A 19,057-nucleotide genomic window follows, 5' to 3' on the forward strand; every position below is an offset into this window, starting at 1 on the left:
ATCTGACCAGTGCATGCTCATGCAGCTTTGTTGCATTATTCTTTCTAGGCACTGGATAGTAAAGAAAAAATGAGTCAGTGTGGAGAGAGCTGTTTGTACATCAGTGTCAAGGAGTCCTCAACCTGCTTTTTTCTAAGACATTGCTTGCAAAAATTTCCGGTGTTATACCACTTTGGCTGTCCATAAGAGCTCACGCTCCTTTTCCTATACAGTACTGTAGGTATATAAGATGCTTTCCTGGGCAAAAGGAGGACAATGTGATGAATCTTGTGATGGGCCAGCTGAGCTGGCTTCAAGTTGAACATTTCAAGGAACAGGAGTGTGTGTGTATATATATATATATATATATATATATATATATATATATATATATATATATGTGATCGGAGGTCAACCTACCTCTGTTGAATCTTACAGGAGTTAGAAGGGAGATGGAGCCAATCATGCAACTAAAATAAATATCACAGAGCACTTCTACAATCTGCCCGGTTAATAGGAATGTGATCATTTTTTGTTGTTGTTTTCTGTATTTGAATAAACAGTTTTGTGCCTCCCTAGTACTCTTGCTGCTGTTCTGCTTGTATAGAGTTTTGAGAATATGGAAACTCACTAAGACAGCCAAGGAGCCACTGCAGGGAGAAAGGACATATGAAATGCAGGTGATACTGAAGTAACCATATAGCTCTCAGGATTGAGAGATAGGTGTGTGGATGAACTCTAAGAAGTGTCTGCTTATCTATTAGGAAAGAGACCGTGACCAGGCAACTAATTGCATATGCTTTACTAAGCAGCCATTGGATGTTATCTGCTGAGGGACCCATAAAACCTCTACTGATATGGAGATTATAGGTTTGTATCTCCTCTCCAATCTCCTAAACAAGTTAATCCTTGACTTCCAATTGCCAATTCTGAATATTTAATTATGTTTGTAATATTAAGCAAGGAGTTACTAAATTCTTCTTGTTTGATTCACAGCATAATTCTGCTTCTTTAAGAGCAGCATGCAGAATTTAGCACTATGATCAGGGCCTCTCAGTTTTTTAGGCCCTGACCGGGGCTTTTTTTCAGGGGGGAACTCACAGGAGCTCAGTTCCAGCACCTCTCAGCTGGGTGCCATTGGCATTCTAAAAGAACAAGGGAGGTGTTCGTGGTGAGTTCTGGCACCTCTTTTTCTATAAAAATAGTACTGCCCCATACCATATCTATATCTATATAAATGTAAAAATCGTGAAACTGTGTTTTCCACTTTTCTCCGTAACCGCTTGACCGATCGTCCTGAAATTTTGACACAACGATCCAGGCCACTCCCCGAGCGTTGTTGGGGACAAAAATCCCTCAAATCACACACCTGGGCAGGTATAGACCTGGTTTTCCACCAAGTCAAACAGCACCCTCAAGTGGCGTAATACCCTCCTCCACCCCCTCCCTTCCTGTGAAATCTAAGCCACACCCACAAACCAAATGACTTCATCAACCAAGCAACTGAAACCACCAAGGCGGCCATTATCAGACAGGGATGAAACCTGCCCTCTCCACAGTATCTCAAGTGGAGGTAGGGGCCTGCCTGGGGGGGATGGGTTGTCCGAATAGAGGGCAGGGATACGTAATGGGTCAGAACAGGGTGGGGGAAGACACAGGGATGAAACCTGCCCTCTCCACAGTATCTTGCCTCGACTCAGGGGGACTCTGAGGCTCGGGGGGATCTGAAGGGGGGCTATTACCCTCCATTTCACAGACTAACACACAGCAACGCGTGCAGGGCCAGCTAGTGAAAAATAAAAACTGATGTGCCAACAAATTAAATCTTGGCTTTAAATCTAATCTAACCTTATTCTAATAACTACGATGGGGATATCTTAAGCCACTAGAATGCCTCACCTAGAGCCTGCCTCTTGAGACCCTCTCCTCCCTAAATAGGCATGTGGCTCCTCTTGAAATATTTTCACAGCAGCACATCTATTGCAATCAGAGACCAAAACAGAGCCAAGCTTTAGGGATTCAGAATGGGGGCCGGCAGCTAACTGGAGGACATGTGTTAGCTTTCAGAATGTGTGTCAGAGCTTTTTGGATGGCTAAGGACACTTTTACCAAATATGGATTTGTTTATTTTTAACAAAACATGGGGGAATAAATGGCTTAAGGGGATTGGTAATAACATTTACAGATGTGCAGTTCAAGACTGCTGGGTTTTTGTCCACCTAACACAGCTGGGTTAAAGAGCTCTTCTATGATAGTAGCTGGTTTAAAGCGGATTCTTTAGTCTACTTTCCAGTAGGGAAGCATTCATGTGATTTCACCTATTCAGCCATATGCCACTCTCTCTGGATCTACCTGTCCCAGTTAAGGCTGACAGCTTTTAAAACTTCTCCTGTGCATTTAACCACAGCCTGATACACAAAAATGTAGCAGTTGAAGCTTTTCCTGGAGCATCTGCTTTGCATGCAGAATGTTTTGTGTTCATTCTCTGGCATCTCCAGATAGGGCTGGGAGAGAACCTTGTCTTAAATCCTGGAGAGCTGCTTCCAGACAATGTAGGCAATGTAGGCTTGATGACCAACGGTTTGACTCATATAAGGCTTCCTAGGTTCCTACGGCAGGAAAAGCTTCACCTGCTAAATTACTGAGTGTTGAACTGCTTGACAGGCACAGGAACAAGGCCAATAAAACCAGTGGCAACCCTAAACACTATGCTGTCTACTGTCACTGTCAGTAATTCTCCAGGGCTTCAGACTTCAGACATTTATCCAGCTCTTCAACATGGGGTTCTCCTCCTCCCCTTCCTACTAGGTATGCTAGGGATTGAGCCAGGGACTGTTGGCAGACAAATTATGCATTCTGCTACTATTTTGTTTTGTTTATTAATTAAATTTCTATACTGCCCTTCATCTGAGGATCATGGGGCCATTTACAATATAAAAACGCAAAAATGCATAACCTACTAATAAACAAAATCAGCAACCCCCCAACACATTTAAAAGGCCATAGATTGTTTAATTAGTCAAAGGCCTGGGAGAATAGGAATGTATTTCCTGGTGCCTAAAGATTTGTAATGAAGGCACCAGGCAGACCTCCCTGGGGAGATCATGCTACAAACAGGGAGCCACCGCAGCAAAGGCCTGCTTTTGTGTTTCTACTCTCTGGACCTCTTGTGGAGGTGTCACACAAAGAAGGGTCTCAGGTGACAATTGCAGCATCTGAGTAGTATTGTAGAAGATGGAATTTTGACAAGGGTAGCTTGTATGAGAAGTTGCACCTGTTGAAATTTCCTGGTCCACATTACTGCTATTAAAGACCCTGCCCTCTTTTGTATCTGCCCACTCCATCTGGAGTCCATTAGGTTAGTAGTGGATGAATTATGTATTTGAATTATGTATTGCCAGATTATAGAGAGGGAAAACCAACTGTGAAGTTTGAAATTATGCTATAACATTTACATGAGTAACTATGTATGTATTTTTAGCTATAGGTCTCCCCAGCAGAGTACATGCAGTATTCATATCTCACATGCCATGTTGCCTGGGCAACATGAAGCTTAATTGCTCCTGCACCATTCAGCAGCAATGCCTTCAGGGGTGGGGGAGGGGGAATCCAAAAACATGTATTTTTTCTTTTTCAATATTTTTGCAGTTGATCAGAGCTGGGATGTTGAATTCACATATTCAGAAGGCAAGATCACATACACATTATGAATGCTATTTAGGTTAGTCCTGGAAACTGCCTTGGATCATCTATGATGTTGCTAATAAAAGCAAATGTTTCCTAGGTTGTAACCCTTTCTAACAACTCTTTCTGGCAAAATAATAACAAAGAGCTGAGATGCCTCACACAGCTCCATGTGATGCATGTGTTTTCTCTTTAGAAAAGGGGGGGCAACTCTGCAAGAGCCTCTTGCACCAACTCTCATAAGTAAAATTTGTTTGCTTATTGGACTAGTGATCATCTGGGAGGCCAAGTTTGCTTACAGATCCCTCTGTGCCTTTAACAGCATCACAGCACACAGAAAATAAGCTGGTGAAGTTTACCCTCCCCACCCCCACATTTCTCCATGCCCGAAAAAGCATCACTTTCTTAATTTGGGTGTACCAGGCTACTATAAAAGCCAAAAGAGCAGACCTACTTTGTCTTTTGCTGGGTTGTGTGTGTGTGGAGAGTCAATGTTGCAGGCATCAACAAACATGTCTCGTTCTATTTTAGAGAACATTTTGCTTGCTGAAATTGTTGCCTTTTAAATAAATATATAACTGAGCATCATTTATGTATTTTAATGAACACCACTTTGTGACCTCCTGTTAAAAAGACACACCTAAAGTTCATAAACAGCCCCCAAAATATGTACTCTTCATTAGTGAGTGAGTCTGTTTCCATGTGATTGGGGAACCTGAGATTGTTGCTTGTTGTTAGGGCATTAAATGCTCACTGCTTCTTTGTTGTGCTAGGAAAATAGCTGAATTTGACTTTTTTTGTTGTTGCTATGTTTAGATATTACGAGCCTCAAGTTCTTTGTAGTCATGACTATGGAAGCAATGCCCCATTTTCTGTGTTTTTCATGTTCTCCTTACAAAGACAAAGCAATTCTTACCCACCTCTAAAATAAGTATATGTACCTACCATAGTGTTATACAATACCATATCATACAGCTAAATTGTGGGTTGCAACTTACATAGCCCAGCAAGAAATGATATCTTATTGTTAGCATATGGTTCCCTTATTAGTAGGCACCTGGAGGGTTGCCCCCTGTATACCATGCTTGCCTTTAAAATGCGCCCACATCCACCCACCCACACCATTTTCCCTGAGTCCAGATTGCTCTGTGTGTGTGTTGTGGGAAGATAATTCACTGTGCAAAGCCAAATTTTCAATTCTGGCAGGTCGCAGCATCAGTCCAGGTGGGGTGGAGTGTTGGGATCCAAAAGCAACTGGTGTTACTACCAGGTAAGGATGTACAGGATTGTTGCCTAACTGAAAATGTTAAACTTATGGTTTACAGTAAACAAAACTCAGTGATAGAATTACAGTAAACAAAACTCCGTGTTAGAATTTCTTCAGTGCGGTTTCTGGTAAAGTATTGTTATGAGTTTGTGGGTGCTAGGCACCCCTAAACTCCTGGAACCAGTAAGTGTTAGAATTTAATCAAGGCTCAGGGTGTTAAAACTGGATGCCAGTCCCCAAGTGTATTCAGCTATGTGCCGGATAATTTTATTCCCCAGGAATCAGTCAGCTAATTAGGCTAGTCTAAGCCTCCTGTTTCCAGGAAATCACCTGGAGTGATGGGCCATTAGGGGAACAAATGGAAGGCGATGAGCAATTAAGAAAGCCAAAGAGAAGGGGCTCTGAGCAAATAGGAGGGGCCACTCCCTCAACTCAGTTAGAAGATAAAGCCAGAGCTTAAACAGGTTAGAGTTAGGAGTTATGTGACTGAGACGCAAAGTAGCAAGCAGAGCACAATGTTGAATTTCTGCTAGGCTGCTCCTATGGAGGAAGCAAGACCCTCTTGGAGTGTTAATGCTGTGAACCCCTCCATTGTAAACTCAGGCTGCATTTTTGTGTAAATAAACCATATATCATAAAGACACCACAGTCTCCCCTGTGCCTCATTTCCAAAAGTAAACATGAACCCTGGGTAAGAGTGGCTGGAACCCCTGGAATCTTGCACCGCTCGGAGATTGGGGTGCGAATCGGAGATTGTTTCGAACATTAAGTCTATGACTTTCATTACTTTTTCTGCATGTAAGCAGAAAGCTGCAAATTAATCTTTGCAGCCCCAGGCTTCTGTCAGAATGAGGAGACTATTTTAAATTTTAGGAAAGAAGAAAACTCGTAGTCCTAATGATTACTGAGAAAAGCTTGCAGGAGCATATATACATGAGGCTCAAAACTTAGTGGACAAAATCTGTGATTTCCGGGTAGATTATAATTCAAAGCAGCAATGTAATATTTTGCAATATAGAGAGTCTTAGGGAGAACTCCTGTTGTGCATCCCACCTAAAAGGAATTATTTCCTGATGACTGATACACCCCACTCAAAACTGAAAGCAAGGGCTGTATAGAAGTGTCTGCTTGTCATGCATGGCCTTCTCCCTGTCTACTTTGCGTATCTTTAATGCAAATTGCAAGTGCTTTAATATCCACATTATATGCAAACCTCCATCCAATTTATGGTACATTTCCCAAAGGATAACACTTTCAAAGATGCCCACTGTTGCTTGCTTGGTTGAATGCCTAGTGCTGTCAATACACCTGATGACCCAGAGCTGCATTGCAGCAGCTGAGCAAGCCACCAGTGGCCTGAGGATTGTGAATTTATAGGCTATTTGAGGCTTCATACCACTTGGAGCCTCAAATGGCCTATAAATTCACAATCCTGCCAACCTAGCAGTTCGAAAGCACGTCAAAGTGCAAGTAGATAAATAGGTAGCGCTCCGGTGGGAAGGTAAACGGCGTTTCCGTGCACTGCTCTGGTTTGCCAGAAGAAGTGTCTTAGTTATGCTGGCCACATGACCCGGAAGCTGTCTGTGGCCAAACGCTGGCTCCCTCGGCCTATAGAGTGAGATGAACACCACAACCCCAGAGTCATCCGCGACCGGACCTAGCGGTCAATGGTACCTTTACCTTTACCACTTGGAGCAGTTATCTGTGTTTCTGAAAAATGTTGTTTGAGGATGGCAACTCCCCATGCTGCACCCTGACTTCTCTTGACACTTGGATAAACAAACAATGCCATAATTTAAGTCTCCTGGAGGCTCTGTAGAGACTTGAGGCAGGAAACACCTTCTGTTGCTTTGCAGCCAAGAACAGTTTGAGATGGTCTTTGACGGGTGCAGGTTTTCCTTCGCTTGTGCTTGGAAGCTCCTGCTTCCCTTGACTCCCACTCAACTTTCAAGAAAACTGTTCCTTTGCACGACCTGTTGAGACCCTGGGCATCCTGTGCTTGTGTTAGGAGGAGCAGGGGAAGGAAAACAATTGCTTTCAGCATTTAAACTGTGTGGGTGGCATGATAGCTCTCTGCAAGAATTGAGGACACAGTGTACGTGAATCCTTCCTAAACAAACAGCTCTTGAATGTTCATTATGGGAATCAATCAATTAGGTCTGTTCTGGCTAGGGTGATTATTACTAATGTTCTCTGCCTATTGGCTTTGAGGCAACCAGATCACAAGGCAAGGGAACACCAAAACATCTCTGACCAAGGCATGTTTTGCTCTCAGCTAGTCCTGTGATGCTTAAAACTAGATTAGTGCCCCGGTCTTAAATAGAGCCTTTCAGTTTACTGGATGGTGGGAGGAAAGAGTGTATAACTAGAGCTGGTTTTAAAAAGTGTTGTGATAGAAAAAGGAGTGATTCCCATTGCACTGCATGTAGTATTACCATTTCAGTGTATGTTTTTGTCATGTAGCTAGTAGTCTATTTCTCAAATAACATCCTTCTTTTTCTGTTCACCCTCCCGTGAACACTCCATAGAGTGGGAAGAGAGTACAGTCATACCTCGGTTTAAGTACGCCTCAGTTTGAGTATTTTCAGTTTAAGTACTCCGCAGACCTGTCTGGAACAGATTAAACCACTTTCCATTATTTTCAATGGGAAAGTTCGCTTCAGGTTAAGTACGCTTCAGGTTAAGTACAGACTTCCGCAACCAATTGTGTTTGTAAACCGAGGTACCACTGTATAATAAAATCATGTATGTTCATATGTCGTGCAGTTATGAGAAGGGGTAGGATGAAAGGGGTGGGTGGAGAGGAGTTGTACCACAGTGAGGACAGAGGCTTCCAGGTAGGGCTGAGCTGACTTCCCTCCCATGCTGCAGGTGTTAGGGCAGAGGTGGGGGAACTCCAGCCCAGGGGCCTAATTAGGCCGGGCTGGCCTCTCCATTTTGCCTGCTAGGCTATTTCAGCCAAGCCACACCCACTTTCCCTACACCTACTGGGCGGGAAAAGATGGGCAGGAAAAAATGCACCTGGGCCAAAGGAGGTTTGCGGGCACCACTAATCAGCATCACCTGTAAAGCCCTGTACCCATCCCATTGCAAGTGCATAGCAAGCCCCTAAGACCAGCTGACAATTATGGTAATTGGGTTTAGTTTCACTATGTGACTGTATTTCTAAGGGCACCTTCCTTTTAAGATTGAAGAAGTTAGGCCCCCATGTTTTTCAGCAGCAGGCCCAGAGGCATGAAGAGAAAGAACAATGGAACTTACCAGTTCTTAATTAAGACCATTTTATTTTAGTCTGTTTGATGCCCTGTCTCTCCCCTGGAGCAACCATTAAGCAACACGTTGTATCAGGAGTGCATTAAGCTGTGGAATGCATAACTGCACTTTCAGGTCATTTCCCTGTAACGTACAATCACACATGCAACCAAATCCTATTGCCCTAACAGTAGGCATGAAAAGGAACAAGGAGGATGGGACATAAGGTCATAGAAAGGTGGCATATAAAGAGTTCACTGGGAGCTTTTGAAAGCTAACAGAGAAATTGGAAATAGTTTTCAAGATACCGGTAGCTTGGAAGCTACCGTAACTGTCCAAGTTTCAAAGTGCCAGAGGCAGAGGATGACAGTGATGTGGAATCCCTGCTGTTTAGAAAGATGCCAAATGAAAGTGTAATTAAGGCTTTATCATGCCAGCCTTATTTGTTTGCTTCAATTTGTGCTCCGCCTTATCCGGAGGTCAAGTTCGCTACAACATTTTTTAAAAACTTAACCCTCCCCTCTGAAAGCTTCCAAACAAACTAAATATAAAACTCCATCATGTAAGCATACAATTCAATCTAATCCCACATTAGTTTTTATTGGGACCTGAACTTCCACAGGGGGAATATATCCCATGGGTTGTGTCTACTAGTCAGATCTCCTGCTCTGCAACCTTAATGACTCCCCCAATTCTGCCACAAGACAAGCCCCTCACCTTATTTCATGGCATAGCTCTTAATTTTTTCCTCCCTTCCGGCCAGTTCCACATTTTCTTGTGCACTATGGGTACAGCTGCTGCCTCATGGGATAGTCATTTGCAGAATATTGGCGTGCCCCACTGCTTCTTCTTCTTTATTTAGAATATTAGCCTGTCCAACTCCCACCCCCAACAGTACATGCGCAACAATACATTAAATTTCCTCTTCATTAAACTATTTCTGTAATTTCATGTTGTTTTAAACTGTTCTAAATATTGTGTGATATTGTGTTTTAATATCAAACTTATGTTTTAAGTGTTGTAACCTGCCCTGGGACCTTAGGGTGAAGGGTGGGTAAACAACCACCACCACCACCCTTTGCCGTAAGCCTTGATAAAAACCAAGAAGCCTCTAATGAGCTATAGTTTTGTGTTTCGTCAGAACCTTGGAAACTATGGTGGTTGTTTCTTTCTGTAACTACTTGTTAATGCTGTTTTAGGTGGAGAGTTTGCTGTATTTTATATTTCTTTATTTTTATTTTTTATATGCCTCTTGTCTTTGTCCATGGAGTTTTCTTGGCAGGGATACTGGAGTGGCTTGCCAGTTTTTTATTCGAAATGTATTTGCTGCTTTTACTATTTTTTATTGCAAGTTGCCTTGAGACTACAGAGTTAGGCAACAAAGTAAACAAATAATTTGCCCACTTTGGAATAAGATAGAATCTTAAAACGTGGTTTGAAGTTGCTTTAAATTCCTGGCTTGCTCTGAAGCTGCTATGTATATTTTCCCGGATATTTATTATTTTATCTGAATCAGTTTACAGGAGCCATTTTTGAGTAAGGGGCATGCTAAAAGTGAACTTGAAGAGGCATATTTGTGTTGTGGATGTGTTTGTTTTGTTTCTTTGTGACTAGTTAATATACAGTCCCATCCCTGGTTAACAAACACCTCCAGAAGGGGTATAGAACACAATTTATATAATGCAAATTAAACATGAGACTAGACAACGTAAGGTAAAAATCGTAAAGCTAAACAGTTTTAAAGGGATATGACTTCACCAGAGTAAGCAATTATGAGTTGAAACTTTGAAGCATTTCATTAGGCATAGGATATAGCAATTGGGAATTCATTACAGTTGTTGGAGAAGGCCAGGGTTGTTTTTTTCAAAATGCAGCTGGGAAAGTAGGCTACCTGTATTATGGAGCTTGTATCAATGTTCATCTTGCCAGCTACTGAAAAGTGATTAGCCTGTATTTATGTAAAACCTTTCATTATGAAATGCAGGAATCTTGACTGGTAGCACCAACTATTTCAATTTACATATACAATTCCTCCCAGTGACGCTGAACCTCAAGGGAATTTTTATATTTCTGTAACTTTCTTTCCTTCTCTAGGCAGATAAATGTACGTAGGTTATCCCTTTCAATGTGATCCTAAGCTCTTGAGAAGGGAGGTATGGTTGGTCGCCTGCAAAAAGGCAAAAGAAGGGCTGTGGAATTGCAGATTGATAAGCTTCTTGTGTCAAGAAGCTACCTTAGAGAAACCTACAAAATAGTTTACTTTCCTATTATAGGTTGGCCGTTTATGCTGCATACCATCCATTGAGCCACACAGCAACACCCGTCGTTCCCCAATTGACGATGGTTTTTGCTCGTAAACCATTGAAGCCTTTTGGGTAGGTTGCTATGGTGACAGGTTGAAGTGGTGGAAACAAGTGACACAAAAAGGCTAAAACATGGAATGGGTTCTCAGGAAATTTATGAAGGCAGAAGGGGTGTTCAGATAAACATCCAACATGCATTGAGTTCTGGATTGTACCCTCCCAACATGCACATCCGGTAGTCTTGTGAAATGGCCCCACACCTGGTCTGAGGTATACAGAATTCTTCCACATAAGGAGTCATTTGGGATCCCTCTTCACATGGGGAATCTCTGCACATAGAATCATAGAATCATAGAGTTGGAAGAGACCACAAGGGCCATCCAGTCCAACCCCCTGCCAAGCAGGAAACACCATCGAAGCATTCTTGACATATGGCTGTCAAGCCTCTGCTTAAAGACCTCCAAAGAAGGAGACTCCACCACACTCCTTGGTAGCAAATTCCACTGCCGAACAGCTCTTACTGTCAGGAAGTTCTTCCTAATGTTTAGGTGGAATCTTCTTTCTTGAAGTTTGAATCCATTGCTCCGTGTCCGCTTCTCTGTACATCTGTATGTGCACAGGGCATAGAGCCCCCTTCACATGCCTGCTGAATGTGCATGACTTATGGCAGGAAGGCATGGAGGATAGACAGGTGCCTAGCGGCAGGGCTAAACACTGCAATCCCATGACCTTACTCATTCATTATTTCAATAGATGAGGGATCAAGTGATCTCCATAGACCATAATTGCAGGTCTCAAACTGTCACTATACCTGGCTATTGGCCCTGCTGGCTGGGGCTAATGGGAGTCCAGCAACATCTGGAGGGCCACAGGTTCCCCACCCACTGCCTTAAAAAGACATTCTAAAGTGTGGAGGGAACAGTTTAATAAGCTGTTGGGTCAACACTCTTCAGGCATTAAGTGGCATATCACTTGCATGTATAATGGAACTGGATTTCTTGAACCATTGGTTTTTAAGGGATCCTCCTTAGTGTTTGATGTTGATTACTGTAGTGTTTCATTTCTTTGTACCTTTTGGTTGGCTTATGATTATACTCTTGGTTTTATATTAAAGTAATTATTTTGTGAACAGGACACAGCAAATATTCACATGCACCCGAACAAATATATTTGATGCTGTTTCCAGCATCCATTTTCTTAATCTAACGTATTTTGGAACAGCAAAACCTGGCCCTTTGGTGCTCCTCCTCCCTCCAGGGCACGAAGAAGGTACATCACTTCGATCTCCCAAAATCACTCTTGCCCCTAAGTTTGTCCTTCTCTTCCCAGAAAAGTAAGAGTAAGGTGGGGAACTGAATCCAGCTGATGGGATAGACCCTTATCTCCCCTGCCCTCCTGCAGGCCAAGATTGACAGATGGGTGTCATGTGACCCATTTTGCCAAGTACAGTGGTACCTCTGGTTAAGAACTTAATTCGTTCCAGAGGTCCGTTCTTAACCTGAAATTGTTCTTAACCTGAAGCACCACTTTAGCTAACGGGGCCTCCTGCTGCTGCCACGCCGCCAGAGCACGATTTCTGTTCTCATCCTGAAGCAAAGTTCTTAACCTGGGTTAACAGCGTTTGTAACCTGAAGCATTTGTAACCTGAAGCATTTGTAACCTGAGGTACCACTGTACCAGTTGATCGGGAAGGGCTTCAAGAAAGAGGAGACGATGTCTTATTGCCTTCATGTGATGGTGATACTGGAGAAGGAAAACTCACAAAAGACTTTAATCCCCAAAGAACCAATATAGGATGTCTGAATGGTGGGAAGAGAGTCAGTGAAATTTATAGATGCCAGATTTCCATTCAAGGCTCAGGCCAAGGTAGAATTCTCCCACCTGCTCCATCAGGGGAACAAAAAGAGTGGAAGAGAAACTGACAATCTGCTCTAGTACTAGGGTAAAATTAGACAACCTGAAAGGAACATTAGACACTCTCAATTTTCCGCCTTTGTGTCTGAACGTGTGGGAGAGAAAGCTGGACGGAGGTGTTGGCTGTCAAAATAATAGTCGCTCTGACAAAATAATGGGGCTGCACTTATTTTCCTCAAGAAAAGGCTTAGTGAAAGACACTGCACTGATTGCCTTTGTTTCATGCTTGATGTATCCTGCATCGTTATTATTTGGATTTTGCTCATTCCCCACCCAAGTCCTGCTGACAAAATATTAATCACTTCAGGACATCATGCAAGCCTGTTCCCCAAAAATATGGAGATTAGCCTTCCTCTTCTTTTTGGAAAATAATCGCATTCTGAGCGGTTGACTTTGCTGTATGAGATGTCAGTATGGTGACATGTCCTGAGACCTTCAGATATGGCAAGCATGATAAATCTAAATGAATACTCTTATAGGTAACGTAAGGTCACTGCTGTAGTGCATGAAGGATGGATGAGGGAAGCGTAACTCCTCCACTGATTTATGCCCCTAGATGAAAAGTACAAAGTGGAAATGTAAGGTGTGTGGCACTTCCTTGAAAGCCTCATTGAAACAAATGGGACTTGTGTGGGAACAACTCTTTGTGACACTGTTCCTTTGGAAACAAGAAAGCAAGTTGCTTTTTAGAACATGGTAATTCAGCTGCACACGACCACAACCCTTCTGTACTCTAATGCCTTTTAAAGCCATATAATTATATCTGCCCCACTTCCCTCAGAAGAGGAAGGGAAGTTTCCCTTCTGGAAAGCAGCCCCTGCCTTTTGCTCTCTAACAAGGAGCATTTTCCTCTCTGGATTTTTCACTCTGTCCACCCTAATGTATGCACACACATTCTTTCTCAAAAGGGCATGTTGTATTTCAGCAAGCTCATCCTTGATTATTATTATTATTTTTAATTTGGACAGGTTTAGCATTTGCCTTGATGAGCAAATGGCCTACATGTGTCAAGATTGGTTAAAGTCTTTTTAAAAAAAATGAATTTGTATACAGTGGTACCTCGGGTTAAGAACTTAATTCGTTCTGGAGGTCCATTCTTAACCTGAAACTGTTCTTAACCTGAGGTACCACTTTAGCTAATGGGGGCCTCCTGCTGCTGCCGTGCTGCCGCCGCCGCACAATTTCTGTTCTCATCCTGAAGCAAAGTTCTTAACCCGAGGTACTATTTCTGGGTTAGCGGAGTCTGTAACCTGAAGCGTCTGTAACCTGAAGCGTCTGTAACCCAAGGTACCACTGTAATTAATTTCATAGAAGGTCTTTTGGTTTTGTATCTCTGCTGAATACTACACTTGGTATGCCATCACCTTCCCCTGCATTTTCTGGAGGCTGTTGATCACCTTTGTGTCACTTGTAGGTCATATTCTTTCACTTGGCTTTGTTTTTCTTTCCTTGACAAAGTCCAATCTAAGGACCCAAGTTTGGCCACGTTCTTACAAATCACTGTTCTATCTCTTTTAAAAATTGTTCGACCTGTGTCAGGAAAAAAAATCTACCAATTAGAATATGCCTTAATATATTGTGTACACTCATGGATATGTTGATGAGGTGCTTTTGCTGTGGCAGATTTTGCATACAGTGATGCAATTACTGTATTTAATAAGCCATCACCTGGATCAGTTAGATTAAATCACGTTATTTGGTACATGTGTTATTAGATAACATGGTGTGATGCAAATGTCCATGATACCACATTGTGTGGTATCAGTCAAAGATCAATGCCCCCAAAAGCACCTTGATTAGTACCTGGTTGGGCTAATTTTAGCGTGCACATGTTGTAGCATGTTATCTGGTATCTAATATCAGCTGATAACAACATAAAACAAGTATCTCCATCATCTTAAATGAATTCTGAATCCACCCTAATTATAAATAATTATAGCAAGTGTGTCCTCAGATACAACAATAGACCAAGCCATAAGGAAAAGCAGAAGGCACTTTCTTTGTACTGTGCAACAGTTGCATAAAAGACTTTACTTTTACAACAGACAGGAGTAACAACAACAGCAACAACAACTATATATATGCCGCCCATCTGACTGGGTTGCCCCAGTCACTCTGGGCGGCTCCCAACAGGATATTAAAAACACAATAAAACATCAAACATTTAAAACTTGCTTATACAGGGCTGCCTTCAGAGCTCAATTGAACAAAGTAGACTTAAGCTCCAAGGAAGCAAGCACAGAATTGTGCTACAAACCTGCAGACCTATGTACACACATCTTATAATAAGCCCTGCTGAATGTAGCAGAGCTTCTGAGTAAACATACACAGGAACCTGATACACATTATACAACAGACCAAAGTAACAGGGTTGGGCCTATTTTCCCTAGGTAGTTCTCTCTCTCTCTCTCTCTCTCTCTCTCTCTCTCTCTCTCTCTCTCTCTCTCTCTCTCTCTCTCTCTCTCCCCCATATGAATGGCTAGCTAAATAAATAAATAGCCAAAAGATCCTTGGAGATGAGTCTGGAGGAGGTGCCCATCCACATGACTATCACTGATGTGTATGCATACTACTGTGGTACCACCTAAGCTAAACCTATGGTGTTTAAGGTGGTAGTATAAAGACAGAACAAAAGGCAATTTTCAACATGTGATCCTATACATCAAGGTTTTTGTCTATGAGAATAATATGCACAGAATAGCCCTATCTTGAGTGCAGTATAAATTCACAAAAAAGATTGTACTTGTATTATAATTGTGATGCAGTCAACCTTATGGATGGGTAGCAGAGCTTGGAGCACATTAGGACGGCCTGAAACTAGGCATCAAGCAGCTCCATGAAGTAAGAATGCTTGAAAATGGCAACTAAGTGCGTGCTTATACAAAACAGGAGAAACATTTCACAATGAACTCCTAAGAAACTCACATTTCAGGAGTAAACATCCTTGAAATTGACCTTACTAGGAATGACTCAGGAGAATAATAGAGGGGCAAAATTACCCTTGACTGAATAAAGGAAACAGCAGGCTCATAGAAACACATACGCCACTGTGGTGTTAACTATTGCAGTAAAACAACCACCACCACCTGTAAGATTTGGGAGACTCTACATATGTCTATTTTGTCACATTTTCATGCAAAGGTGACGGCTACAAGCAAAAAGCAAAAATGACTAAAGTAGTAAGATCTGTTGTATAATCTGAGGCAGCTGAATAAAATGCCTTCTCAGAGTATATTTTAATAGTCACAGTAGATACATTTGGTTTTCTGGAATTAGAAGCCATTATTTTACCTAATGATTGTGTAGCATACATAATGTTCAGCCTTTGAAATCAGCACCCAGCTGCCTAACAGGGAATTCTACCAGCTTCCAGCCTTTCTTAAATTCTACCTTTTGTATTCTTCATACTTAGTTCCACTGAAGAAAACTATTCTTGCTATGCTTGTATACTAATGGTTTTACAAAGGTAGCTGCATTGCAGGGGGTTGGACTAGATGACCCTGGGGGGGTCCCTTGCAACTCTACAATTCTATGATCCTGTGCTTCCCATAGGCATCTGGTTGGCCACTGTGAGAGTACGATGCCAGACTTAGATGGCATAGGGCTGATCCAGCAAGACTACTTATGATCTTAAGGAGATCCAGTTCCAAACTGAGAGAATGAGCATTAAAACAGCAAATGGGTTTTGATATGCAAGTATTGTAAAGGGATGCGTGATACCCTTTGGGGGAAGGTCTGAGCTGGTGGCATTGACCAGGAAAGAGACCTTGGTGCTGTGGTGAGCTGTAGGTCGATGGACCTGCTGTCTGTGCAGCAGGAAAATTCCAAGTTGGGAATAATTAAGAAAGGGATCTGAAATCAAACTGCCAATATTGTAATGCCCTAATACAAAATCTGTGGTGCATCCACACTTTGATATACTTGATGTACAGTTGTGGTCAACGATGAAGAGGCTGGATAAACTATCTAGCAGTGGCTACATAGGCAACACACTTGCTGTGTGAACTGACCACCAAATAAGCCATTATACAGCGACAGAGTGGGATCCACCTGTTACCAGCCATTCTGAGTTTCTGGCAACCACAGCCAGAATTGCGTTGCAGAATTGCAAAGCGGATTCTCTCTACTGTAGACGTCGACACGTTGTTTGTATATTGCATGCAGTGGGGGCGGGGGCGGGGAATCACATGGTTAGCAAGGACCACGTGGGTAGCATTTAGCGGGGCGAAGGCTCAGGTGTGCTTAAAGAGCACACCTACGCTGGCAGGATGGAGGAGGATTGCAGCACGTTGTAGAAGCGCCCTAAAGCTGGCGTCCTAGCCACGAGCTTCGGTTGGTAAGAAGGTGCAGTCGAATTCGAAATGTACAAAGTGGGCTGTTGACCCTGATCCAGCCTCAGGGATGTGGGTGGGCTGGGTGACCTCTGAGCACGTTTCAGCTCTCAGCCATTCTACGATTCGCCGCAGCTTGCCTTTCGCTTCAAAGCCATTCACAGTGCATTGCCTCTCCCCCTCGACGCCTTCCACCTGCCTCCTATATACATGTTGTGGGTGTGGTTGGGGGGGTGCAATTCTCCTTTTTACTTGCTTCGAAGCGGGCTGCCCCTACCGGCAAGCAGGGCCCCAGCCGTCGGGGAGAGCCACTTTAGAGGGCCAGTCGTGGGCATGCCCCTCTACCCGGACCCGCTCCTGTTGCCGCCGCGCGCATTGTGACGGCACAGGCGCCCCCGCTGCCTCACTCACTTCAGCGTCGCCGCCCCCGCCATCAATCCCGCCTTACGTAGGCTGGGCAGGCCGGCCGGCTGGCTGGCTGCTGCCAACTTTCAAACAATGCGTGCATGGCGGGCTCCTCCCCGGCTGGGCGGAGACGAGGGCTGGGCTCCGAGCCCTCGGCCAACCCTCCGGAGGCGGCCCCGGCCGCGGGGAGCTGGGGGCGCTGCTGACTCGCCGGGGCTGCTTCAGTGCCTGGTTCGGGGTTAGGCGCAGGGGAGACTCGCTAGCCCCAGCCGAGCCACCGGAGCTGACGGCGACCCCCCCTCCCTCTCCGCCCCGGTCAATGGCCCCTCGGAGCGCCGCCGCGCAGCTCCGGGCTCCGAGAGCGCCTTGCCCCGCCGAGCAGCCCCTCTGCGTGGCGTGAGTGCATGAAGCAGTGATGGGCAACACGGCGCACAAGACCCTGGCAGGTAAGCGCGGCTGCGGTGTGTGTGGGGTGGGGGGTGGGGTGGGGTGTAGAAGGGCGGTTGCCGCTGCCTCCGACGATCCCTGCCGAGGTCGCGGAGCCAGAGACGCGCGGGCGGGCTCCGGGTTTCCTCGCGCGTCTTCGGAGGGGAGCTTTCTCACGGAGCCGTTAGACAAGGATGACCTCTTCCTCCTCCTCCGCTCGGTGTCAGTGGGGACCTGCTCCCGCGTGTCTTCTGGGGAAAGGCGGGGGCGAGCTCGCTGTCCCCCGGCACCTTCTTTTGCCTTTGGGGTGTGTGTGTGAGAGAGCGGTGGAACTGCCCCACCGCCTGGGAAGCAGCTTATCTGTGTGTGCCCTGGTCCCCCATTGCCCCGGCTGCTTTTGCAGCTCTTTTGTTAGTGCAAACAGCAATGGCAGTTTCTATGTCTCTTCGTTTTCTTTCTCTACCTCGCCCCCTCCCCTCCCTTCCTGCACGTGCTGCTTTCTGTCACTCCCTGTTTTCTGCTGCTGCTGCCGGAGGACAAGATACCTCTGACATACCGGTCCATCCTCCGCTCTGATTGTGGCAAGCTGTCAAATCCGGATTGTATTGCTGAATTAAGTAGGGGTGGTTTTAACTGGAGATATGGGGGCTTAGGAGAGGAGAACTTGTTTCTGCAGATTTCCCATTTCCCTCCTGATTTCTCTTAAAAAGATCTGGTTTGGTAATGAACCCCCCCCCCAGCTCAAAATTCGAATCTTATTTCAGGGTAAGGATGTGAGACTAATGATTCCTAGCGGCATTTTGATTCTCTGCAGCTTATGGTTCTAGGGGGGAGGACCCTGTAATGAACGAAGGTGGGGCTATGAGGTGCTCAGAGGCAATCCCTTTTTGGTTCGACAGGAAAACGCCCCCCCCCATTTTTTTTGGGGGGGATGCATGTGCAGCCTGATGTATTATTGCACACTTACCTGGTGCTTAAAGTGGGCATAGCACAACAGCGTCAGAAAGGGGGAGTGGCCATAGCACAATAGTAGAAAAGCTCTTTGCATGCATGTGGCTTCTCCCCCCCCCAATGTTCTGTCCCCACCATTTCCAGATAAAACTTAAGGGTTTGCAGGGCAGGGAAAGACCCTTCGCTTTAAATTTTAAAGAGCTGCTGCTGCTCACAATAGACAGTGCCGGGCAAAAAAGGCACCCGTGGTCTGAACTGGTGTGTAGGGTGAAGCTGCTTTGCCGGTGGAAAGAGCTGTGCATTTTACATGTTGACATGAAACATCTGCGTCTGATTTGATGGGAATTAAAAATCTGTATCCCGTGAATTTATTCCACTTTATGCACTATGGTATGCAAATGCGTAGGAAACACAGGGTGCGTTTCAAGAACTGTGATCCTGAATAAGTCTCAAATGGGCAGCCAGTGGGACTTCCAAATGTAAAATGTTTGGAATTGAATGAGGAAGAACTTTGACAAGCTGATGGCTGGGGATGCAAAGAAGAA

At 44.3% G+C, this 19,057-nt stretch overlaps 1 protein-coding gene across 2 annotated transcripts in view; it reads left to right on the top strand.

Annotated features, from left to right (window-relative positions):
- NEURL1B (neuralized E3 ubiquitin protein ligase 1B) overlaps positions 1-19,057 on the top strand; it is a 197,354-nt gene that overhangs the window by 123,000 nt on the left and 55,297 nt on the right. The window contains exon 1 of one of the 2 annotated variants that reach the window (XM_035105297.2): positions 17,304-17,581. The exons of the other annotated variant lie outside the window; for it this stretch is intronic. Within the exon in view, the coding sequence (XP_034961188.1) occupies positions 17,551-17,581 (31 nt within the window). The 5' untranslated portion in view covers positions 17,304-17,550. Of the gene's footprint in view, positions 1-17,303; positions 17,582-19,057 lie in introns of those variants that run through there. 2 annotated transcript variants of the gene reach the window in all.

The sequence above is a fragment of the Zootoca vivipara genome, chromosome 2 (genome assembly GCF_963506605.1).
Source record: "Zootoca vivipara chromosome 2, rZooViv1.1, whole genome shotgun sequence".
NCBI classification, from domain to species: domain Eukaryota; kingdom Metazoa; phylum Chordata; class Lepidosauria; order Squamata; family Lacertidae; genus Zootoca; species Zootoca vivipara.